The 25,174-nt window shown below is 45.3% G+C and overlaps 5 protein-coding genes across 9 annotated transcripts; 2 read left to right on the top strand and 3 right to left on the bottom strand.

The window, feature by feature from the left end:
• The first annotated feature begins 229 nt into the window (after positions 1-229).
• On the top strand, positions 230-4,156 carry lrfn1 (leucine rich repeat and fibronectin type III domain containing 1). Its single transcript, XM_084674372.1, has 2 exons — positions 230-1,611; positions 3,262-4,156. The coding sequence occupies exons 1-2, from the start codon at positions 230-232 to the stop codon at positions 4,154-4,156; spliced, it is 2,277 nt and encodes a 758-aa protein (XP_084530498.1).
• A 1,715-nt stretch (positions 4,157-5,871) lies between these two features.
• Positions 5,872-8,722, bottom strand: nkapd1 (NKAP domain containing 1). Of its 2 annotated transcripts, XM_084674490.1 has the most exons (6): positions 8,602-8,722; positions 8,279-8,355; positions 8,118-8,203; positions 7,616-7,756; positions 7,250-7,303; positions 5,872-7,040 (listed from the first exon to the last, which is right to left on the bottom strand). In XM_084674490.1, the coding sequence occupies exons 2-6, from the start codon at positions 8,345-8,347 to the stop codon at positions 6,593-6,595; spliced, it is 798 nt and encodes a 265-aa protein (XP_084530616.1). In that variant the 5' UTR covers positions 8,348-8,355; positions 8,602-8,722; the 3' UTR covers positions 5,872-6,592. The 2 variants fall into 2 exon arrangements, with proteins under 2 accessions (XP_084530616.1, XP_084530615.1); XM_084674489.1 differs by having other exon boundaries at positions 8,118-8,355.
• A 1,204-nt stretch (positions 8,723-9,926) lies between these two features.
• Positions 9,927-18,019, top strand: dixdc1a (DIX domain containing 1a). 3 transcript variants are annotated; one of them, XM_084674485.1, is made up of 16 exons: positions 9,929-10,201; positions 10,286-10,462; positions 12,686-12,843; positions 12,963-13,108; positions 14,204-14,293; positions 14,548-14,601; positions 14,845-14,895; positions 15,201-15,305; positions 15,586-15,639; positions 15,769-15,855; positions 15,995-16,069; positions 16,377-16,538; positions 16,692-16,758; positions 16,931-17,039; positions 17,291-17,399; positions 17,664-18,019. In XM_084674485.1, the coding sequence occupies exons 2-16, from the start codon at positions 10,440-10,442 to the stop codon at positions 17,745-17,747; spliced, it is 1,374 nt and encodes a 457-aa protein (XP_084530611.1). In that variant the 5' UTR covers positions 9,929-10,201; positions 10,286-10,439; the 3' UTR covers positions 17,748-18,019. The 3 variants fall into 3 exon arrangements, with proteins under 3 accessions (XP_084530612.1, XP_084530611.1, XP_084530610.1); XM_084674486.1 differs by having other exon boundaries at positions 9,927-10,462; positions 15,772-15,855; XM_084674484.1 differs by having other exon boundaries at positions 9,929-10,462.
• On the bottom strand, positions 17,997-20,876 carry pih1d2 (PIH1 domain containing 2). 2 transcript variants are annotated; one of them, XM_084674488.1, is made up of 6 exons: positions 20,731-20,855; positions 20,293-20,490; positions 19,922-20,051; positions 19,420-19,668; positions 18,973-19,253; positions 17,997-18,522 (listed from the first exon to the last, which is right to left on the bottom strand). In XM_084674488.1, the coding sequence occupies exons 2-6, from the start codon at positions 20,473-20,475 to the stop codon at positions 18,388-18,390; spliced, it is 978 nt and encodes a 325-aa protein (XP_084530614.1). In that variant the 5' UTR covers positions 20,476-20,490; positions 20,731-20,855; the 3' UTR covers positions 17,997-18,387. The 2 variants fall into 2 exon arrangements, with proteins under 2 accessions (XP_084530614.1, XP_084530613.1); XM_084674487.1 differs by having other exon boundaries at positions 17,999-18,522; positions 20,293-20,476; positions 20,731-20,876.
• A 478-nt stretch (positions 20,877-21,354) lies between these two features.
• Positions 21,355-24,771, bottom strand: tmprss5 (transmembrane serine protease 5). Its single transcript, XM_084674777.1, has 12 exons — positions 24,715-24,771; positions 24,411-24,555; positions 24,227-24,307; positions 23,826-23,939; positions 23,282-23,417; positions 22,942-23,055; positions 22,796-22,839; positions 22,549-22,711; positions 22,213-22,397; positions 21,943-22,041; positions 21,683-21,825; positions 21,355-21,516 (listed from the first exon to the last, which is right to left on the bottom strand). Exons 1-12 carry the CDS (start codon positions 24,769-24,771, stop codon positions 21,355-21,357), a joined length of 1,443 nt encoding a protein of 480 aa, XP_084530903.1.
• Positions 24,772-25,174: the final 403 nt, after the last annotated feature.

Below are 25,174 nucleotides of genomic sequence, written 5' to 3'. Positions count from 1 at the left end.
TGCAACACTGCCTTTCATCATCCCACACCATTATTTGCAAAACCTCTGTGTCTTACTGTGATTGATGCCCCTGCTGATATTTTCAATAATCCTGGTGGGTGCATCAATTTTTGTATCATAGTCCATATGCACATTTCTTTTTTTTTTATCTTGAAAGGGGTCTATTTTTGACATGTCTGTCTCTGTTTCTCTCCCGCCTCTGTGTTCAGGATTTGGAAGCTGATAGACCATGGAGCGGCTGCTTCTGTGTGTGCTGCTTGGAGCAGCCTTGGTGGAGGGCTATAGCTGCCCAGGCCGCTGTATCTGCCAGCACCTCTCTCCCACCCTGACCCTGCTCTGTGCCAAGACAGGCTTGCTCTTCGTGCCGCCCGCCATCGACCGCAAGACGGTGGAGCTGCGTCTCACAGACAACTTCATCACGATCATCCGCAATAAAGACTTTTTGAACATGACCAGCCTGGTCCACCTCACCCTGTCCAGGAACACCATCAGCCAGATCACCCCCCATGCCTTCGGGGGCCTCCGGGCCCTGAGAGCTCTTCACATGGATGGCAACCGCCTCAGTGTCATAAGGAGCGACCACTTCAAAGGCCTGGTCAACCTGCGTCACCTCATACTGGGAAACAACCAGATCCACCATGTGGCCCCCACCTCTTTCGACGAATTTGTGTCCACCATCGAGGATCTGGATCTGTCCAACAACAACCTGAGATCCCTACCCTGGGAGGCAATCGCCCGGATGGCCAACATCAACACCCTCACGCTGGACCACAACCTGATAGACCACATTGGAGCTGGGACCTTTACCCTCCTCACCAAGCTGGTGCGGCTGGACATGACCTCCAACCGGCTGCAGAAGCTGCCTCCGGACAGTCTGTTCCAGCACGCCCAGGTGCTGTCCGACACCCAGGGCTCCAACCCATCCTCCCTGGCCGTAAGCTTCGGAGGGAACCCTCTCCACTGCAACTGTGAGCTGCTGTGGCTGCGGAGACTGACCCGGGAGGACGACTTGGAGACTTGCGCCTCACCAGACAACCTCATGGACAAGTACTTCTGGTCCATACAGGAGGACGAGTTCATGTGCGAGCCCCCTCTGATTACCAAGCACCTGGCTTCTAAACCCTATGTCATGGAGGGTCAAGGTGTCACCCTCAAGTGTAAAGCTATGGGAGACCCTGACCCTGCCATCCACTGGCGCTCCCCCGACGGCAAGCTGGTCCACAACAACTCGCGTACCATCCTGTATGACAACGGCACCCTGGAGATCCTGATCACCACCTTGAAAGACAGCGGCGCTTTCAACTGCGTGGCCTCCAACGCCGCCGGCATCGCCACGGCCGCCGTGGAGATCAACATGATCCCGCTGCCTCTGTTTGTCAACAACACGGGCCACATGCGCGAGGCCGATCCCGGCCTGTCCGACATCACCACCTCCTCCAAGTCTGTTAACGACACCAAGGGTCACGACAAGCACCAGGACAAGAGGGTGGTGGTGGCTGAGCTCACCTCTTCCACGGCTGTGATCCGGTGGCCGTCGGAGCGCCACATCCCCGGTATAAGGATGTACCAGATCCAGTATAACAGCACTGCAGACGACACCCTGGTGTACAGGTGAGGATCGGTGAAAGGGTGGCAAAAGGGGGGGGGGGGGGGGGAGAGGGTTATGGAGGAGGAAGGTCGGAGGAGAGGGGGGAGGAAGAGGAGAGATGGAGGTGCTGGGATGATGGCGGTGGAGAGGAGGAGGTGGATGAGGGGGGTCGGAGGAGAGGGGAGCCATCTGGTAGGCCCATCTGCTATGTGAAGTGGCAGTCCATTACAATGGATCCATGGCTCCCACCGCTACATAGGTGCAGTATGATTAAGTAGGCAACACAAAGTAAGAAGATGAGAGTAAGAGTTGACTGTTAAACTAAATGAATGTTACCGTCATTTTATTTCACTGCCTAATGAAGGACAGACATGAAGGATCCACATATAAAACCAGGAGATTTGATTGTTTGACGAATCAGCGTATGTTGTGGGGGTGTTTAACAACTATTGTTTTGTCAGGTTGCAGTCCTGTCTGAAAGTGGTTAGCTCCTTAGATCACAAGGACCTCATGTTGGTCTTCTGGTAGACACTGAGGCTTAATATTGGGCCTGGACTCTGCTGAAGACACCTGTTTATCTGGTAGAGGATTGGGCGAACTTCCCTCATACATCCAGGCAACCTCACCCACATCTATCATTATCAGTACATAAACAGGGATTAATCCTTCTCTGACACATGCTGTTTCATAACATGTAATTAATTATGCATTGTGACTTGTGATGCATGTCTGTGCAATTATTGAGTGTCAACCCTAGTTAGCCATAACACACTAAGAGGTGATGAGATTTGCTTGAGCGCTAATTAAGTTGTTAACCACAGAATAATCCAATGACAGTTGGGCTGCATAGATGAAGAAAAACCTAGGTTCCCTTATGCAAATGAGCTGATGCCAATACCCACATTCAGTAAAAAAAGGAAAAAAAAGCATTCAAGCATTCAATGTGACTCAAAGTGCATTGCTATGACATTGAACAAGTGTCTTGTTAAGTTTTCTGGGGCATTATTGGTCAAGTCTTGTATTGACTAATTGACTTTGCTATTCTTATCAGATTTCATGACTTTGCTATTCTTCTCACAGAGTTTCTCCACTGTATGTTTCTCACATCTTGCTTAAGTCTTAACCTAAAAGTGTGGTTTGGACTTTAGGTAATAGTTTATTACCTACAAGTGAGAAGCATCAAAGCCTTCCTTCAGGGTTTTCACACTTCTGATTATATTAACACAGATGCCAGCCCCAAGACAATGGCTTTATCCTTCATGTTCAAAGACGAGTGTTTGCCTTGTAATCTTGCAAATGCCAATGTTGTTTTGACCTCAGAATATTCACACAACATCAAGCTTGCTTTCGCACCATGTGGCATATGGGCATTTCGCCAAAGGCCTGCCATGTCCTTCCCTGCAGATGTGGTGACACATACATAGTGATGACCCTGCTACCTTATTTGTCACCTTGTTATTTAACATTTGCCATCATAGCAAACAAACAAGCTGCAGGGGTAATTTCTCACATTCACCTTTTAACTTTGTCTACTGTAAGTCATCTGTCAGCAGGCTTGTCTCCTCTACTTGCTGCACAAATATACGTGATCTTTCAGGCGTCACTGCAGTTTATTATAACTGTTTGATCTTATTTTCTCCATGCCTTCCCTCTGTCTCTCTCTCTCTCCGCAGGATGATCCCGTCCACCAGCAAGACCTTCCTGATTAACGACTTGGCCGCGGGGCGGGAATACGACCTGTGTGTGCTGGCGGTGTACGATGACGGCATCACCTCATTAACGGCCACTCGTGTGGTGGGCTGCGTCCAGTTTCACACCGCCAGTGAGGTCAGCCAGTGCCGTTTCATCCACAGCCAGTTCCTGGGAGGCACCATGATCATTATCATCGGTGGGATCATTGTGGCTTCGGTGCTGGTGTTCATCATCATCCTTATGATTCGCTACAAGGCCTACAGCGGTCCCGAGGACGGCAAGACCAAGGTCAGCCTCAGCATGCACTCCCAGACCAACGGCAGCCAGCACAGACTCCAACGCTCCACCTCGAAACAGCCTTCTGAGGAGGATCGCCGCGATGCCAAGGAGTGCATGGCCCTGGTGCTCCGGGTGGACAGCGAGAAGAGGGAGGACCCTGGGGCTACCACAGCCATCCTGGAGGTGGAGCTGCCTCCACTGACCAAGGAGAGGATGAAGAGGAGGACCAGCCTGGACACTCAGCAGCGCTCCGGCCCCCCCTCTGAGGACACGCAGACGGACAGCAGCCTGACGGGCTCCACCATGTCCCTGTGTCTGATCGGCCCCAACGCCGGCACCAAGGAGGCCCCCAGGCTCAAGGACAAGAAGGGTGCCCTCGCCAACATGGGGCTTCTCCCTAACGAGCTTGCACGAACTAGGCACAGGTTCTCCTTCGACGGGGGGGATTATTCCATATTTCAGAGCCACAGCTACCCCCGCAGAGCAAGGACGAGGAGGCACAAGTCAACCAACCAGCTCAACATGGAATCGTCGCCACTCGCCAACCGCAGAGTCACTTTCAGCAGCACGGAGTGGATGCTTGAGAGCACGGTCTGAGGGAAACAGTCTGGCCAATCTGGCAGTTACACACACACACACACACACAGAGACACAGACACACACAGACACGTAAACACATATTGACACCTCAGACATTTCTCAAACACACTACACACTACCGCACACTGACTGTTGGTGAGTTGAAGGAGAACAACAGTCTCCTGTCCTCCTGCCTCTCCTCCTCTTGCCCCCAGAGGTTGTTGGCCATGTCATTTGTTTATGCAGCAGTGCCTTATTCTAAAATATGTACGAATGGAGGATGCTGCTCACTTCAGTCATAAACCTTCTTTTCTGTCTTTGGTCTCTGCTATTTGGCAGGGAGCCTTCTGTCCCTTTTTTATGACATGTTAAGGGGCGTGGCTAAAGGATGTGACTGTTTTCCTTTTATTGTTCAAAAACAACAACACACTGTAAAGCGAACGGCCAGGTACCCTGTATGTTGATCATCCTTTTTGTTATTTCAAAGACTTTTGCACAGAAGACACGAGATACAAGGACAAGTATCACACCAGTCTATACAATAAATAAAAAGATACTAGCTATACACATGCCGATTTCAAATGTTAGCATAGAGAGGATGGCCCTGCCAGATCTATGGAATCCTCCTTGCTGGTTGGACTGTATGATATTTCTAGGTATTGTTCCTGATGTGAGTGTATGATATTAATCGGTATTGTATCTGGCTGGTCTAGATAAAAAGACAACAAAAAATACATATATAAGTATATTAAAACATTGGTGTATGTGTACTAACTATGTAAGTAAGTAAGTCATATGTGACATGACTTTTTACAAAGCATTGGCTTGTTGGCCACGGGTTTTTACATTAAAAACTTGTGTCATTGAACTTTTCCCTACTTAGTATGTCGGGGTTTGGACCACTTAGCCTTCACCAGAGGGTATTAAATTTTTTGTGTGGGTTAACTGTACTGCGTGTCTATTGTCCTTTTCTTACGATCCCATTAATGCCACGATTGGTTCATACTTAGTATTTTACATAAAGTCTTTCTGACATTTGGTATCAAGGATGCTGTGAATCACCCTTGTGAAATATACCACTCTTGTTAAGCAACTGGCTTGGATGAGCGTTTGGGATTTAGAAGCCTGCTCTTCGTACTCCAAGGTGACATCCACTAGGTGGAGACAGTGAGCTATAACACGGCAGTCAGGCAAAGCATTTGGAACGGCAGGCTTACTAAAATGAAAGATTATCCAAAGGTTGATGTGAGATTTTTTTTAAATAAACTACTCCAACGAAACATCCTGTACTGAGGAAAGCAAAACACGCATGATGACTACGAATAAGACCACGAAGCCCCAGGTTTAAGGGTAGAAAATGTAATCCAGTTTCTGTCTTACAAAGCGATGTCACATTCTGTATGCCAATACATGAACGCCCGATTTCAGATGCTCAGGCACTTCGCTCAACATTCCCCATATCAAATCTACGGTAAGCACCACTGCTACAACTGCTGGAGGGCCATGCTATATCAGGGCTGACAATTTCATGGCCTCAAGTCTGACTTCTCGAAGACATAAGGATTGTGACATGGCTGTTCATCACCACAAGACTATACTGTTTGGATCTGGATATCAGTCCCATATTTCACCTAGATTACAATCACCTAGCAGATTTTACAACCAGACAAAAAGATGAATGAGGTACCATTGTCTTTATAATGGATTGATGTGAAAAACAATAAATGAAGCAGTTAAAAAATACATTTTATTTAACAGATGTGCCGTTCTAAACTGACATACCCTGATTGTAATAAAATACGTTTAAAATATAAATACAAAAAATAATACATTTATAAAACGTAAAAACCTGCCCTTATTGGTACAGAAATGTCACCATATTTTCATAATGTTTGGGATATGATGGTAAACTTCAAATTCAACAGCTCCGTGTGAAAGCATAATCCAGAATCCAGAATCAATAGAACTCTCTGGAGCAGAGGAGGCTGATGACATGGTATGCATCCATCTTTGTGCAGGCATGTAAGCCCCAGTAGTTCCCTATCGGCCCGCTGTGTTTGAGGCCTCTGAGAGGTATCGCTGTAAACAAAGCGCCCATGGGATGGACAACACAGGACTGTACAAAACAGAACAAAGTACAAGACAGAACAGTGCTGTGAAAGGGATAATGACACTCCATGGTTTCTCCAGTCAGAGCCTGGGCTGGTTGAAAGCTCAGCTACAGAACATGAGGCAGAGCATGTTCAACAGAAGGGGGTATTGGGGACAAGGTGAAATCTTGAGAAGAATAGAAAACAGGGACCTGGCATTATCATAAGGGTAATCTGGCCTCCGATCTAGTATTATTTTTTTTTTACAGATGCTGTACCACAACTGATTCACCCAGAAACAGAAGGAGATGAGAGGAAACAGACGAGGGCGCTTCTCAGAGCAGGCAGGTGCCAAAAAACCAGATCATTCATCAGAACTCCCCTCTGATCTCTCCTCGTTTGGAGCTTTCCAGTTTTTTCTTCTCTTCTTGTGCATCTCTAGTCCTGGTTGAGAGCCCCTGTCAGAGTTCCTCTGACGTTTGCCATGGATCTGAGTCCTCCCCCCTTCCTCCTCTCCATCACTGTCCTCTGAGCTGCTCTCCTCCTCTCTCCCTCTGCTCCTCTCCCTCCTCTTCCTCCTGGGTTTGCTCTTACTACTTTTCCTCTTCTGCTTTTTTGTGGCGTCGGCGCTTCCCTCGTCCCTGGACTCGTTCCCCGACGAGTCCACTCTCTTCCGCTTCCCATCTCTCTTCTTCTTCTTTTTCTTCTTCTTCGAGGATTTCTTGGAGTTTTTCGACTTGTCTGTCTCCGAGGTCAACTTGGACTTTTTCTTTTTACGATGCTTATTATTCTTGTCACCTGCACCACCTTCTCTGAGAAGACAAAGCAAAGGGTCAGAAAGTGAACAACCAGACGTGTGCGCATCAAAAACACATTACTGTCCTACGACTGCGTTCAACCTGTCATGATAATGACAATTTTCCCAGTGATGTAATAAAAGAATGATACAGACAAAGCACATAAAAGCGTTAAATTTTAACTGATCAAACAGCATCTTAACAGGCTTGGTCCTGTGGATTACCCTTCTATCCGGAACTCCTCTGGATACAACTCCTTGAAACCACTGTGTCCCCATCTAGGATGACAACACCATATTCATTATTAGCATTCTCATTTATTTCAGGGACAATGCACACCAATCAACAGCAAAACTGTAAGTGAGCCAGAGTGGCTAATTTTCATCTGCTGTCCCCGGACCAATGATATTCTCTGTCAGCACCTGCACAACTACTCTGATTAGCATCACTCTCCACCCACTGCTTCTCCTTTACTCGAGCTCTAGGGACCAAACGTTTAGATCTGGTAAATCACTGCTGAGTAGTAGGACTCTGGGAATTTTAAATACTTCACACAGCTCTTAAGAGGAGGATAAAGATAGCAGGCTTACCTGTCAGGATCGTTGGCTTCAAACTCGTAGAGTTTGCGCGTCCAGTAGCGAGCCTCACGCTCGTTGTGGCCTGAGCTACGGTCCTGGCTCCCAGAACGAGCTCTGGATTCACTCCCAATACGATCACAATGCATGTGGCCCCTGAAATACAAGACAACTTTCAAACAAAACTTATTCGGAAGTACTTGAAATATAGTTATGAAATATGGGTTAGGGTTGTTCATCAGTAGGGTTGTTGTTCATCAGTATTTAAATAGATGAACACGTCTTCAAGTGAAGTTTATTTGCTATTTGTAACAAGAAACAGTCCATTGGAATTATTAGGTCCTGCTCCTCTTGCCAATCCAGGTAACCTATCAACCCATGATAAATAGAATGTGGGCATATAATTCAGCGGGAGCATGTCAGGGGTGATGGGTGGTGGGATTTTGGTAGGGGAGGGTCTGGTAGGGGAGCAGAATGAAGGTGATCCGAACATCCTAGGGCAAGATCAGTAACAAACCTGTGTCCATCCAGAACTGGCATCTGTTTGTGGCATGATGTCTTCTCCATGTCTCTCATCTTCCACATCTCTGACTCCTCCTGGATCTGAAAAACAACAATAACTGACACAGCAGCGCTTGCAACACCGACTCGTGTGGCTGTGGGAGATATAAAACATACCTTATTGTGGGCATCGGTATGACGGATTACATTACGGAGTAGAACCTTCCCCATCGGTTCTCGGGCCATGATGACACCTTCAGAGAGAATATTAAGTGTCCTAATGCGTACAGCAGTGCTCTGACATTGAGTTAGTTAGCTACAAAGTAGATAGCTTCGTTAAGGTTAAGCTTAAGCCAAGGGAGCAATGGAAAGACTGCAAAGCTAAGTAAGCCAATGTGTTTGTCAACCATAGTGTATGGACAATAACAAGCTCTGTGTAAAAGTCGCATGTGTTATACAAAGGATATTAGAGTGTGTGTAATGGTAAAAGTAAACCTTACCTTTTATTATATGGGTGGTATTGGCGACCAAAAAAAAGTAACAGCAAATTTGAAACTAGCTAGCAACTGGCTAACTGCTAGAACACAGTCGGCTTCCGTTCTGGAATGATGTGCGGAAAAGGATATCCCGCCTAGGATTAATGACGTAAGAGACATTTGCTTGGTCAGTAAATCTGTCTGTCATACTGAGTATCAACAAGACATTAAACCAGTGCCTTTTCATGGCTCTGCATTACACAATTTTGAATAATATAAAGGCTAGCATTTTATTATATCACGTATTTTTTTATCCCTAACAAATGGTGTTTCTTACACCGGCATATGTATGACGGATTGATGGAATTTATAATGGATATGGGTAAAGTGCTTTAATGGCAATAACAAAGATTGACTGAGGCATATGGCGAAGTGTCCTAGAAAATATCTTAAATAAAATGTCAAAAATGTATGATTCTTTTTTGTTGTTAGTAAGCTAAACGCAGCCTTGAACCCCATAAAAAACATCTTTATGCAACAACGATGAAAGAAAGGGGACAAAAATTGGAAGATGTAAAAGTGTTGAGAAACCGGTTATGTTTATTTCTTGAAAAGCTGCCTTATAGGTATATGATACTGCAATTTTAACTCCTCTTCTCTTGTACAAAAGAGTAAACACGTATCATTAGCATTCCTTGTCACAGTGAGTCTTTTGTTTAAAGCGCTTGTCATGCAAACCAAGAGGACTGATTGTTTCCCATAACTTTGTCCAAGTTGTTGTCTTGTGTGGTAAATGTAGGTCCTATACATAAAATACCAACAACTGAAACTTTTATATAAAAACGTAGCATAAACACATTGTATCATAAAATATTGTGACACTAAAAGTATATACAAATGTTCTACCAGAAAAGCTTTATAAAGCTATCAATACATTCTCTGGTAGTTTTCCATAGATGTTATGAATGTATAGCATTACCCCCTCTCACATGCTTCCACTTGTTCTGTGGCACCATGCAAACCTGTAATTTAGTTTCAAACTAAAATAGCTAAGTCAGTCTGTGGGAAACTACAAACGGAATAAATAGAATTACTCAATCCAGCTTCTTATCCCAATAATACAGCCCAGTATAGGAGATATGCATGGTTGCAGCTACAGTATACAGACCCCCTCCTTGGGCTGGTGAGAGGGGAGACTAAAGGGGGGAGGTAGAAAGAAGATTGTGGGAGGGGGAGGGTAGGCACACACAGACACACACACACACACTCAGACAGAGTCTAATATCTTCACTCACTGAAGGAACAATCAAGTAAAAATCCTATTTGGCTGAGAAAGAGAGAGGGGGGAAAAGAGGGGGAGAAACAGAGAACACAAGACTGGGAGGGAGAGAAAAGATATGCATGGTATCTGCATCAGTTCTCCTCCAGAAGGAACAAAAACATTGTGTTCGTGAATGGGAGCTGGTGAGCTCAGCCACAGGGGGAGTGTACTGTGAAAAACCAGGCAGTATTCAGCCGCTGGTCAGAGACTGAACACCAATCCTCTGTCTCCTGCCATCGACTGGGATTCAGTCTGGATTTCCATTGGGCTGCTCCATGGAGTGATTTAGGAAGAGGAGTCCAGGTCTGTGGATGAGGATTTGAGATATTTTCTGTAGGGAAATGCTGGTTGAGGGGATTTGAACACGCTGCCTCTGATTGAACACAGAGTGCAACGTGGAGACTGTGCTGGGGAGTGTTGGCAGTGCTGCTGCACCCTGTGTTGCTAGGGCAGCTTGGTGATATGTGTCTGACGGAGAAGCAGGGCATCACCCAGATGCAGGGCACCGGCTGTGTGGGAGGTTAAAAGTGCAGCCAACAGCATGGGAGCCAAACAGATGAAATGGTAAGACATGAATTTACAACACACACTCAATCATTTGGTAAACATTGCTGTGTCCATCTGTCTTAGAAATGTGGTGGTCAATAATGTATCCCAGAGCATGTATGATGATGCCAGTTATGTTATATCTGCAATAGCCTCCAATAGGCTACTCAGACAACTCATGTAGATACTATATTATTAGACCAAGGTTGTGTTAAAAAAAAATCTATGAATTAGCCATGTTGACTTTGTCTGGATTTTTACCAATGCTTAGAGCTACAAATGTCAGTGGCCTAATGTGAGAGTGGTTAATAGTCATCAGAGCAATGTATTTTGTCTGTGAATGCTCTGTCGGTGTGGGTGTGTCCCTGGCGTTTAGATAGAGGGGCATCCTAGCATCTCTGTGGCTAGCTAGCTACGTGAGCAGGATGCTTGCAATCGCCTAGCAACGATGAACTACGGTATTTAGCAATGTCGTGATACTTTGCTGATCAGATAGCGCTGCATATTGACATGGATCACCGTGATAAAGATGCAATTGTATAATCACGTGACATGTAAGTGTCAACATGCATTAGGCTACGTATAGTGTTATGGTTCAGAACAATGTCCCCCTTCTGCCAAAACTGCGTGCACTTTATTCAAAACCATTCAAAATAATGTTATTATAGTGTACAAATGTAGCAACAAATCCAACTATCCATATCAAGGGTCTTTCTAAATAATGACTCCATTCAGTTCCAGTGTAATAGTCAAGTCGTTATTTTACTGCATAAAACATGCACTTTGCACATGAAATGTGTTGGAATGAAGTTTATCTCCTGCTAATCTAGTAATCTTGTGCTCGTCTCCACTGTGGTTTATCCCCCTACTCTCATATGTTGTTTATGTGATCAAAAAATACCAGCATGCTGCAGAAAGCCTGAGCAAAAGCAAAAGCAATTTACATGTCAGAACTGTTTAAATAAGGACACCCTGGGAATAAATTAGCAGAAGGGCGTTCTTATGACATACTGTGACTGCCTGAAGTTGTGATGACAAAATTACATTGAATCAGTGTTTGTTTTATAATCACAGTAGATGAGATAGACAATTAGACAGGTTATAAAACTATATTTTACCTTTCCCATTATCAACTCAAGCATGTCTAAAAGGTACCTTCCTTCCTCACACATGTTTTCCAGTTGGTTGATATTTTCCTCTTGAGACAAAGAAAGACAAGACAGAGTCACAGTGGTATTCCATTTCCCTGGTTCACAGTAATTGTAAAGAAGGGATCAAGTTAAGACAGCACCCAGGGCTTCTCTCCTATAATAACCAAACAGCAAGGTATTACTGACACAAAGGAACAAACTATGCCAGGACAGGTATTGAGTTTCCTCCTGTCTTCTATTCGGTTATGTAATACTATGAACACATGTGTCCCCAACAGTAAATAAGTCATTAATCTGGGCTACGACGTCAATCTCTTTACTTAAGTCAACATTATTTATCAAAACAAATACAGCCAACTAGCCATCTGCCTTGCTTTTCTCCAGGAGACGTTCTTCAGCAAAGAAGACTCCTCCCATTCATTTTGGACGCCTTAGGGACCGAGTTAGACTAGTGCAGGGTTGTATGGCTTTGTCCTGGCATATTATTTAACAACACAGAAGCATGGCTGTTTTTACAACGATACAAAGGAGAGAGAGGAATTCCCCCTTAGAGAACCATGTCTAACGCTGTAGGTCACAGGTCACATATGGCTGGCTCTGATTTCCACAGACACATGCAAGTGCTGGGAAGGCACTCCACACACACAAATGTCGGAATACACAGACTCAGCTGAATCTGCAGGAGAAAAGACCATTCACAGACTATAAAAACAGTCTGTTCTTAAATAATACATCTCAAGAGAGACAAAATATCTTGAGAATGTCTTGATTGAAAAATCGAATAGAATGTTGGATAATTTCCTGCCTCTTTCTTCATAGTGTATTTTACTTGTTACTAGATCTCTAAGTATTTTCCAGAATATCTTTTTTGCTTATGTTGTCAATCAGAATGAATGATATTGCCGTTGCCATTGGCCTTAAAATCCAAATATTATTTAGTCCAGATGGGGTTGGTGTGTCTTACACTGCATACAGAACAGATGAAGAATTTTTACAGAAGAACCATTCATGTACATTTGACTTTGTCCATTCATCTGTTACCAGAGCAGCAGACTTAGTTGTGTCTGTGATTACCCACCTTCTGTTCCAGCCTCAGCTCTGCCAGCCCTGCACACTCCCCTAAAGAAGAGTATATCATCGCTCATTCCTCAGACACCCCTAAAGAAGCATTTATCAACACTCAGCCTGAAGACCACAAGGAGCCTGGAGACAACAAATCGGAGTTGACAGAGAGGAAACCTGATACCGGTTGGTTAGCGGCACATCTATTCTGTTGTAGATAGAGGGTTTTTCCCCCCCCCATTTTCGTGTACTGCATCTCTGCCATCTGCCGTCGTGCCCAGTGTCTGTGTGTTGTGGCTCTCCAGGGGAGGTGTCACTCTGTGGCCTGTGCCCAGCCCCAGGGCATGATGGGAGCGAGGAAGAGAGATCCTGGGAGGAGCAGCTAGATGCCCACCAGGAACAGTTGGAGAAGGAGATGCAGGAAGCCAGGAGGATGGTGTTCCGCCTGCAGGTACTGCTACACAAACACACCAATATGTATGGCAACACTTTAGATGAGCTCACCAAATTCATAATTTATTAACCAATTTGTTACCTATTAGTTAACGGTTTGTTCACCATTAGTTATTTATTGTTTATACAAATTGTATCATTATTAAAGCATTTGTTCACACAGTTTGGGTTAGGGTTTGGGTTTAGGGCTAGGGTTTAGGTTTAGGGTTTAAGTTTTGGTTAGGGTTTAGCTTTACTAATGCTTTACTAATGATACATTTTGTATGAACAACAAACTAATGGTGAACAAACCATTAACAAATAAGTAACAAATTGGTTAATAAATTATTAATTTGGTGAGCTCATCTAAAGTGTTACCATATGAATATTAAGACTTTATACTGTATGTGGTATAATATACAGAGAATAAGAATGCACAACCTTGTGAGCAACTGCATTCAATGTAACAGTCAGTGGTAGAGTCAGTTGTTCGCAGATTACAGCTAAACCAAGAATACAATGCGATTGTGATTAATCTTGGTATTAAGGAGCTAATAGCCTACCAGTATCAATGAGTTCTTTAATCTATTACAGGCAAAGCTAGATTTGGCAGACAGCTCTGGAATTATCAGCCTATTTTTGATGTCGTTTTAAATGATCAGGTTTTTTGATCCACTACATTGGATGGTGTTGATTGTGACCATTTGGTATCCATACTATTGTGTACATATGGCTCAGAGATTATGTGGTAGGGATCCCACGGTAGTGAAGGGATTCTGTACAGGAGTTAGTTCCAGGAAGCCCCATGCCCCACTCTTCAACAATTGATAATGAACACATATGGTCCACAACAGCTTAGAGTCTAATGTCCACTTCATGTTTGCAGCCTTTGATGAACGTTTAGGTAAGGGTGTGGCTGTATCTTTTCAATAGGGTTTCCTAATTGATTTGCTCTGTCTTTCTGTTTGTCTCTGTGAGTATGTTTAAAGGGCTGGCAGTGTGTTGTACTTATCAGGGATCTCTCTCATCTTTGCTTGGTATGAAATGTATTTTATCGTCAGGGGTCTGATCTATGTGTGTGTGTGCGTGTCTGTATGCGCTTGTGTGTCTCCAGACTTTGCTGCTGCACGGCTCTCTCCCTGAGGAAGACCAGGAAGGCACCGTGAGCTTTGGAGACAGCCGGACTAACACGGAACAGCAGCTGGTACACCTACCCGGCCTCTCTCCATTCACCCTACATCGCAACATCTTGTTTGCTACTCTCTGTGATTCATCGGTGTCAGACCTTGTCAAGCCTTAACGTTTTCACTGTCATTACTGCCAGGGACACAATCAGAAGAGCATAAATGAATCTATCTTATCTGCTTAGCCTGCTGTCGTGCTGGCTCACTGCCTCCTTATAAGCCCTGACATCTCTCTTTTCTCTCATTATGCTGCTCATATCCCCTCTTGTCGAAGGTTTTAATACGCAGTCGTCTGGACCAAAGCATGGAGGAGGCCCTTGATCTCAAGGTACAGTCAAGATGTTCAATAATTGCATTGTATGTGGATGAGCTGCCAGATAGTATGAGTCTGATGGAAATCTACTGTAGAGTACACTAACTGGATCATCTTTGTCTGTCTGCCTGCCTGCCTGCCTGCCTGCCTGCCTGCCTGCCTGCCTGCCTGCCTGTCTGTCTGTCTGTCTGTCTGTCTGTCTGTCTGTCTGTCTGTCTGCCTGTCTGTCTGTCTGTCTGTCTGTCTGTCTGTCTCCAGAGGGAGCTTCTGAGGCACAAGCAGGAAGCGCGCCACCTCCAGGCCATTAAAGTAAGCCCTGACAAACGAGCCGCCTATCTTTGTGATTTCTAAGGATTTCAGCAGCTATTGAGTTCTAGTCAGCTCTGAACAAAAAAGACAAGCTCTTCCAGCTTTCATCGGGGGGCCTTTCTTTGAGTGAGTCCTCCCTAGAGAACAGGCTCTTTTCAAAGCGTTCAAAGCTTCTCGCTGCTGTGAAGGAGTACAGTACAGGACAGAATGTGTCTGCTTGAGTGCGAAGCAACAGCGGTGGTGCTCGGTGTGTGCTGGGCGTCCAGTCAGCCTAGGTGTGTTCGATGTGTCCCCCCCTTCATCAGGATGCTATGCAGCAGCGGATGGCAGTGCAGGAGGACTCTGTTCTGCAGCTGAAACAGGAGCTACTGAGGTGCAGCATGGCCCGAGAACAACTGGAGGGAGAGAACGTGAGTTACAGCTGTCACTGTGGACTGTTACTGTAGACTGGAGGAGACCTTCACTGCAGACTGTTGTTGTTGACTGTTAGACTGTTACTGTAGACTGTTACTATAGATTATTACTGTAGACTGTTACTGTATACTAGATGGCTTCAATAAAAGGTTAGACTGTTACTGTTAATGTCGACTTCCTACATACAAGGTAAATGTTTGCGTTGTGACCTTTGAAAGATTACATGCAGCTATTTCCCATCGCACATTAGATATACATGTGTGTCAATATTTGCAGGAAGAGTTGAAACGGAAGCTGAGTGATCGAAACAGGCTACTCAGTGAATATGAGGTAAACCACAGGAAGTTATGTTCAGGCTCATTCATACATACCGTATATACAAGTTCATTATTTTCAGGCTCATTCAGACATGCAACGTTCTTCACCACAGTCCTTATCGTGATTTGTCTATTTAATCAGCAGCAGATTGGGAAGAAGGAGCGATTACTACAGCACCATAAGCAGGAGGAGGCTCAGCACAACACGAATGAAAATAGCCACAGAAGGGTAAGAAGCAGATACTGCCACCATGGCACAATAAATACATACACCTACATTTCAATATATATGCTAATGGTGTTGTTTTAGCATGGAAATAACTGTATGTATGCAAGCTGAGATGGTATTTGTTCTTGTGGTGTTGCAGTCCTCCAGGAGTGAGAACCATGGATACAGTCACTCAGTAGGGCCTTCTCCTCCCTCAACCTTTCAGCATGGAGAGGTAAGCCCAGGAGACAAACAGGAAGATTGAGTGCTGTACTTATGGTAATCACAGCCCTGTTGAATTGAAGTGAAATCTAAAATAAAGGGTTATTCAGACTTGTTGTCCATGTCAACAAGTGAAAGGAAACTTGAGATGTCTGCTGAAGTAAATGTGTATGGCTATGGCCACACTGTGCCTGTCTATTAGACTTCATGGAGACTTAATGGAGCCCATGTCCGTAATATGATCAACAACTGCCAGCATCAGCTATCCATGCAGTGTGTGTGTGTGTATGTGTCCTGTGTGTGTGTATGTATGTTACCAGGGTGATGAGCTACAGCTAGTGAGGGAGGCCCTGCGCAGTTTGAGGGACAGCTTCTCCGGCCATGACCCTCAGCATCACACCCTGGATACACTGGAGCAGGGCGTGGCAAGTCTCATGGACCGTCTACACACCCTGGACCCACAGCGCAGACAGGACCGAGAGGTACCAAACGTACACACACACCTCAACTATCACATGATAATCCTACAATGAAAATGTGATATAAGGTTTTGTAAATGTGTTGTTTTTTGCCTACTGTGAATGACTTGGTTTTCATTCAAGCCTGCTCAGTCTTCAGTATTTGTTCTCCTACAGGGCAAGTTCAAATCCCCAGGACGGCGGGCCAACCACACAGACAGAGATTCCTGGCCGCCCAGCTCCAGTAAGAAGCAGACTGCTCGCTAGTAATCTTAATTTTGCCATTCTTTCACTACAGCTAATTGTCTTATTAAGATGAATAATTTAATAGTGTATCTCATTAACATGGACATTTATGAGGGGGCATGGTTGGCTTTGATGTGGAGCCTGTTTGGGATTTGTCTCTCTGTGTCCAGAAATAGCTCACTCTCACAGTAGCCCTGGGCTGGACTCCTCAGTGTCTACTAAAGTGCTCTACTTCACTGACCGCTCTCTCACACCTTTCCTGGTCAACATTCCCAAAAGGTAGGACCCCAGATGCCCTTTCTAAATCCACATGTACATCCATATGCATTTAGACTTGTGTCTGCATGCTGTCTACTGATAGGTTAAATGGATGTTGTTAATTACCTGCGTTGATCGGTGGGTGTGAACTGTGTCTTTGCAGTGGGCCTGTTTTCTATCCACACAGGTTAGAGTAAAGGAATGGATTTATATTGTTGAGAATGTGCATGTGTGTGGATATCACCATCTGAAAGACTGTGCGGTGCCGACAGGCTAGGAGAAGTGACACTGGGGGACTTCAAGGCAGCGGTGGACCGCCAGGGCAGCTTCAGATACCACTTCAAAGCCCTTGACCCAGAGTTTGGAACTGTGAAAGAGGAGGTAGGCTTTGAAAGCCGCACAGCAAATTCTTGACTTGTGAAGTGATGGGAGTCATATAAATTGGAAAGGACTGAATAACCAAAGTAGAATAAACTCTTAGAAAGTGTAATGGTCTGTAATGGAACGATTTCAGCCAAGGATGGTAGAATCAGGATTCACTGCTGAGCTCGTTGGTATTCAGTGTCTATCAGGGTGTTGGTGAATTTAATTTTGAAGTCTCCAACTGACTAGTTTGGTGCTTTTGCTGGGGGGGTTGTGTGTCAGGTGTTCCAGGATGGGGCCGCGGTGCCGGGCTGGGAGGGGAAGATAGTAGCCTGGGTGGAGGAGGACCATGGAGAGAGACGGTAGAGAGCCCCTGGAGACAAGCTCAACGATGACCACTGGACCACAATGCCATAAAACCCTCTCAGTATTCAGCAGCTCATCTAAGGTGTCAAGCACTTCATTCATACATTGGGACCAATCTATTCATGACAGTTTTGAAATCCAACCATACTTTCCAAAATGGCTCTTTCCTATGGATTATGAAACGTTTTACACACGAGTTGTAGACTGCCAAACATAAATGGAGTTGTTCAGAGACAATTTTGATGTTTTAATAAACATGAAGTACTGCATGACTACCGACTTGGTATCAGTTTATCCCCATGCATGCAATAAACTGACTACAGTGCCAAAACACAGAGAAAACCTGACTGTCATAGATATGGTAATGTCCCGTCAATCAAAGTTCAAAAGGCGCAGCTTGGGAGGATGCGTGACTGAGTGTTTTGAGCCGCGTAGGACTCCTAACGGGAACTCCATTCCTTTTGGTCAATTTCCTGTGAGGGATCTAGAGTAACTGTGTTACACGTCTGTGCCAGCTCCACAATTCTATTTTCCCAGTCACAGCAGGGATAGCTCCCCACCTGGTGAGGCCTGTCTGGGAGGGTGATGGCCGGGCAGACAGTGGCTGATTAAATGTTTGTATATGGAGGGCGTAATGTATTCAGAGCACAGTCGCTTTCAGAGTCAGTCTCCTCGTCTTCTTGTTGAACGTGGCGGAGGCACTGTCCTCGTTCACGGCCTCAGGGAGCTCCAGGTGTAGATGATACACATCCTCCACCTCCAAAACAACGTCATCCTACAGGACAATAACCACAGTGCAACGCACTATTAGACACAGCCGTTAAGACCTTATACTCCATAGAGAGTGAAAGGGACTGAAACATGATAGATTAGACCAGTGGTTCTTAACCCTGTCCTCAGGGAACCCCTGTCCTGCATGTTTTTGGATGTTTCCCTGCTCCAACACACCTGATTCAAATAAATGGGTCGTTATTTAGTTATGCAGAAGCCTGTTAACGACCATTCATTTGAATCAGGTGTGTTGAAGCAGGAAAACATCTAAAACATGTAGGGCAGAGGGTCCCTGAAGACCAGGGTTGAAGACCTCTGATCAAAAACATGCAGGACAGGGATTCCCTGAGGACAGGGTTGAGAATCACTGGATTAGACCAAGCTATTTACACTAAAAGAGCTCCAATATTTAATTGACGTGTCCTAGGTACGTGTGTTTTGGGGGCCGACAGACCTGGGAGATGTTAAGCTGGCACTCTGCCATGGAGTGAACCCGGGGAAGCTCCACGCTGAGCTCCACCCTTCGAGAGATGCCCTGGGGGTCAGAAGTCACGCTGAGGTGGTACTTGGGCTCCTGAGGCTGGGCTGCCTCAGAGCTGGAGATCACCTGGATGAAGTTCTTCTTCTGCTTGTGGTCTGCAGGCTCTGAGGTGAGCTGGACTGACGGGTTTGCCTCACCCTCGCCAACACGCAAAGAGGAGATCTGCTGAAGGAGGGAGGCGGGGCTCTTCAATGCTGTGACAGAGGAGGGGAACAGTGAGACAGTTTCTCTCCAAAAAAACAACTGATGGATACTACCATAATAGCAAACCAAAATGGACACAAAAGCTAGACAGACTGGTAACAAACAGCGACAACAAAAAAGAAAACCAGTTGATTCCGAGAGCTGCCTTCTCCCTACTAGCGTGTGTCTGTGAGGGGGCGGTGGGTGAGGAGCACTGCTGTGGCGAGGCCAGGCGCCGGCGCATGTCCTCCAGCTTGCCCTTCAGCCTGCTGCTAGCCACGGTGTGGTGCTGGGCCAGACGCAAGCCATGCTGCTGCTGGGTGAAGCTCAGGGCCAGCAGGTGGATCTGGTCCTTCTCTCTCCTGTCCTTCTGAGTGGCCTGGAGCACCACGGGGCTGAACGCCACGTCCACAACGCTGTACTCCTCTACAGCCAGAGAAAAACAACACAGCAGCAGTGTGTGAGATGCCGTCCAATTCGAGCCCTTCCGTTAAGTGGAAGCCCATGGGCAACCCTTCTTATGGTAATAAAAATGGTAGTTCTGAAGGGTTCTTAACAGTAATGAACTGGCCCAACCGATTTTGCCTCTGCACCTGGTTTTAATTGAGTTTGATTAGGCCTAATTTGAGAGCGACAACACAACAACAACACAACAGCGACTCTGAGGTACTATCTGTACCTCCATCGTCAGAGTGTATCTCCAGGCATCCTCCGCACACGGGCACCGGCTTGCTGTGGTCTTCCAGAGGGGCAGCAGGGACGCGTCTCCACCCACACACGTTTACATACAACAAACCTCTCTTCGGCTCCTGATATTATGAAAACAATATAAGTCTGTTAAGCCTTCACACATCCACATTAGGATCTAAGAACTCACCCAATCAATGCCCAAATAGAAACAGACATCGGACAAGACACTATACTGACCCCAGACCACCAATTGTACAAGAAACTGGTATTCTAAGTTAAAAGTCAAAGTTGACGACAGATATCGATACTAGATATAGCCATGTCTAGTAGATTTCATGAGCGTCTTTCCAGACAGCCTACCAGTATTTCAGTGCGCAGGCAGGAATCAGGTTCGGGTGGAGAGTAGAAATCTGCGCCATCCTTCATCTGGCGCCGAACGAACATCTGGTACCTCTCGGGGTCATTCTGTGACATGTCATCTAACAAGGACCAGAACTGGTTGACCTGTTGCAGAACGTCTTTGGAACACCCTTGCGATGACATTCTGAAGAAGAAAAACTTTTTTGGTGTTCAATGAAGTAGTAACCGTAGCCAAGAGAAGTAGACAAAGTTGACTTTTTGCTGACTATACAGCACGTAGGTTACAGTAGCTACTACTACTGTACTGTCGCTAGCTCTAGCTATCCTAACTAGCCTAATGCTCTCAACATATTCACTGCAGTGCAATGTATACTGTAGTTAACTAGCTAGTGTAGTTACAACCTCATACACCTCAGTAGCTCTATATGCGCTAGCTACCTTTTTCAATGATTGCAAAAACAACAGCCCACAATCCACAGAAAACCCTTCTGATCCCTGAGAAAATTAGCTAACTTTTGTTGTAGGTTCCCTGTTAGTAACAGGCTGTTACTATAGAAACAAGATGCGGAGGAGCGCAAAATCGCCACCTACTGGAAGAAAGTGGGCTTGCACGGGACCATGCCGTTCATAATATGGGAATGAAGAAATATAAAGAGGCAATCGATAATAATGATTTATTTTCATTACAGGACAAATATATGGTATGAATATATTACCATTTAAATGTTTCGTGACAAACATGTATAGTAAAAAAAGATTGCTGTATACTTGTGCATACTATTGTCATTATATGCAGGTAACATGACAGTTTGAAACAGGATAAATGCTATGTTTCTGAGTCTTCCTGGTTTAAAGCTTTTTTTCCATTTCTATCATCTGCTCACTCAGTAACTCTGAAAGAAAGGAAACATAAAGGAAAGGTTTCAGTGATACAATGCAACTTACGAGTCTTTTTTCAACAAAACAATCTATCAGAACCTGACATCTGGTGTCCTAAATCCACTCCTAAGTAGTCTTAATAGTCTAGTCAAAATATATTTCAAACTTGTTTTCATATTCTGCTCACTGTACCTCAATCATGTCATAGATCCACCCTAGGAACTCAGATACTTTGGTGTAGACGCCTGGGTGGTTGGGCTCAGCACACCCCATTCCCCAGCTGACCACCCCCAGCAGCCTCCACACGCTATCTTCCTGACACACCAGAGGACCCCCGCTGTCCCCCTGGGAGGAAGAAGAAGACAGAGGGGGCGGCATGTTACTTCTCACCGCTAGCCTAATTGGTATGGAGCTAGCTGGCACATCTTCATATCTCTGGTTCTGTGTGTCACACATTACTTTCGCCCTCCTAATCTCTCTCTCTCTTTTGGGCCCTTCACTCTGAGCTGACCTGACATGCATCCACCTTTCCCTCCGTGTATCCAGCGCAGAGCATCCGAGGGCTGATTTCTCCATTGTACATACATGAGCTGTTACATTTCTTGGTACTGATCAGTGGAACTGGGGCTTCTTTCAGAGTGTCAGGAATATTAACTGAAAACGAGAGGACGCCAAGTTAGCATTTGTACCCATCAATGTGTTTTCAATTAATTCAATTCAATTTCATTGACACGTCAGTGTGCAGAAAAGGACTGGAGGAAAGTGTTGTACCATCATCGGGCTGTGTGTAGCCCCATCCAGAGATCCAGCACTGTGTTCCTCCAGGGAGATCATGGTCATACTGTGGCAGGCACACTGGCCGGATGGTGTCTAGAGGTTGAAAGAACAATATGCTGAATGTTACGAAACCTGTTTAAAGCTGATTTTACTGAAATTGGAAGCTGATTTGGAACTGATGACTGTAATCATAATGGCTGAGTGTTCCGCTGAGCGGCGAGGCTGCAGGCCGCATACAGAGTGAGCCATAAGGCTCGAATTGACCTGAGAAATTCAACGGGGTCCGCAGTTTCATCAGAGCAATGTCATTGTCATGGCTCCTGTGATTGTAATTCTTGTTGTAGATTATCTTCTCCACGGCGTATCCAGTGTACTGAGGCATTTTGGCCGAACTGCGTGTGACAATACCTGCATAGACCACCCAGCTAGACACCTGAGGAAGCCGATAACTGGAACACGACGAAGAAAGAGGATATCAGTAAAGAGCAATCATTCTTCCATCGTACATTAGTTTGGTCCAGGCATTTCTAACGTCACAGAACTGTGAACACTGCCACATGACCCTCCTGTCACAAGGTCACTGGGGTGAGGGGGTCTTACTTGTGTACGCAGTGTGCGGCCGTCACCACCCACTGGCGGGTGATGATGGACCCACCACAGGTGTGACGGTTGCTGTAGTAGAGGCTGACTTGCCATGGCCACCTGCCCAGCGTGGCTTCAGCTCCGCCAATTATCCTTGGCAGCTTAGCTCGCGTCCCACACTCTACAAAAACACAGGAAACGACAGTTGTCCACGAGGTTTTGACAGGCGGGTTATTATTGGGAGTTTTCAAAGCTCCAGACTTACCAAAACACTGCAGAGCGATCACTTTCCCTGTGATGCAGCTTGCCCTGAATGAAAATGAATGAGACAATTAGATGTGATTAATTCACCATCCCCCTTCATTTTCCCTGCATCATTATGTGCAGTATGTCCTTAGTCTGCTGCCTTACCTAAGCTGCCATATGCTTTCCAGACTGTGCTTGTGTTCCGAAGTAATCTGGATGAAGCCATCCGTGTAGTTTGGCCCAATATCAGTTAAGTTCACTCCTTTATGCTTGGTAAGTCTGTAAAGAGAACACAGTCTCTTTCAAGGTGTAAAAGTAATTCAAGACCCTATGGGCTATGAAGCCAGAGAAATGCACAAAGCATTAACAGAACATAAAACAACCCTTCATTTTCTGCGGCCAATTAAGCTTGTGGCTGGTGGGCAGGTTGTGGTCAGTCAATGGGGGTGCTCAGCTGAGGGGTATGGAGGAAGAGATATTGGAAACCAAGGACAGTCAGACCAACCTCAGGTATCCCAGCTGGCGACAGACCAACGTCCCCAAGGACACGTTCCATCTCTCGTAGCACACAGGCAGCCATGTGGCCTGTTTCTCCAGCTGGATCTCCAACAAGGAGTTTTCTGGGCTGATCCTGTAAAAGACTGAACCTAATTGATTGAAAATCCCTCCAGATGCCAACTGGAATACATAAACTGTAATAAACAAACCTCGTGTTTGAGAGGGACATGATAAGTAGCCATGGCTGTAATATTCATGCTAATGTAGTCAATATAAACATCTGATTATGGGATGTTTGGTTGTCAGTCAATAGCTACGGTCTCTGGAGCGACCAGGATACAGAGGTTGCAGGTATTCATGAATAATAATTGAATTGAACTATGTTGTCCTGCTGTAACCTTTACAGATGATAATTATTAACCACAAGTGCAATTCATGAAGAGGACAACTATTTAGATGTTACTGTGTTCTGCCTGGCAACAGCGTCTTCGTCCTATCACAATGAGGCATGTGTGAAGGTGGTGAAGATATTGAGGGTGGGGATCACTGACCTTTCCTAGGGTCGCTCACAGGAATGTCCTCAGTCACGTTACAGAAAGCCGTGTCTTTTGTGTCCCCCAGTCCGGACTGGCTTTGAGAAGAGGTGGGCTTCAACAGCAGTCTCACTAGAGGATGACAGAGATATTATCACTCAGTCGGATTCCATGCAGACTCCATGATTTATGGCCGGAAGCTGAAACACATTTACCATCCTTTTAGTATTCCCTATAAATGCAGTTATACAGTATAATATCCCACGAGTGAGAATCTCTGGCAAATGTCTGGATTTCTAATATGCACTTGACAACTTGGTATTGTCTTTCATCTTGAGCTTTCAGTGAGTCCCTGAGTCTCTAGTAACTATTTAAGTCATTTCTCCATTTCTTTGATTCAGCCACAGGCAGTGTCTTACCCAGAAACCAGACTCCTACAGCCAGGCCTCCAAGGAGTCCCACCACGCACACAGCTGCCAGGAATCTCAGAAGTCTGTGGGCTGACACCAAAGCACCACTCTGATTGAAACAGTGATTTCCCTCCAATAAGGTACAGAAACTGGTAAATCATCCCCAGGCCATCAGTGAACCATAGGGGCTTACCATAGTTGGTGTTAGGAATCCACTTTAGCCAGGCATGGTAGACCTTGGCCTCTCTAGCCCCTCCCACTTCTGTCTTCTGTTGGTGGAAAGGATGACTGACAGCCGCAGGATTCTCAATCACAGATAATGTGTCTCCATCAAGACTCTGGAACAAACACAATGACTGCATTTCATCCTCTGTTCAGATAATAAGTTCTTCCTGTCAGTTGTCATGAACATTAAACCACCCATCTGCCAGCCCGTCTTCTGTAGATGTCCGTCTGCATGTATATCATCGATTTAATTAGAGCAGAAACAGCCATACCCAGGGGAAGGTCCAGTCCAGGTGTTTGGAATTGGAATCGCAGGTGTGTAAACACATGTAGATGTCACAGGTGAGCCGGTGTACAAAGCACAATGTATCATTCATTCCCCAAAGTAATTGGTCACAGAGCGTTATTCCATGTCTTCAAGACATACAGTGCAGGCATTGCCACTTACAGACTTGATACCAAACATGATAACACTAATATACGTGTCTGTAACTCATGTAAATTACATTGTTAAGAGAAAAAGTTAAATATATCCAATTATATTTTGAACAAGCAACCATTCTATCAGTTTAATAATTGCAATGCAGAGCCAAATGGTGAGGAAAACATAGGATCAAATCAACAAAACCCCTGTAATACCAGCCGGTGAACGAGTGGCTGGGGAAGTTTAATATGAACAGGTCATTGTTTAAATAAAAACACCGGGTTGGTTTCCAGACATGTTATTCTTCT

The sequence above is a fragment of the Hypomesus nipponensis genome, chromosome 15 (assembly GCF_054491055.1).
Source record: "Hypomesus nipponensis isolate SF chromosome 15, ASM5449105v1, whole genome shotgun sequence".
Taxonomy (NCBI): Eukaryota; Metazoa; Chordata; class Actinopteri; order Osmeriformes; family Osmeridae; genus Hypomesus; species Hypomesus nipponensis.
The sequence above is the reverse complement of the archived record's forward strand: the minus strand, read 5'-3'. Positions and strand labels throughout refer to the sequence as shown.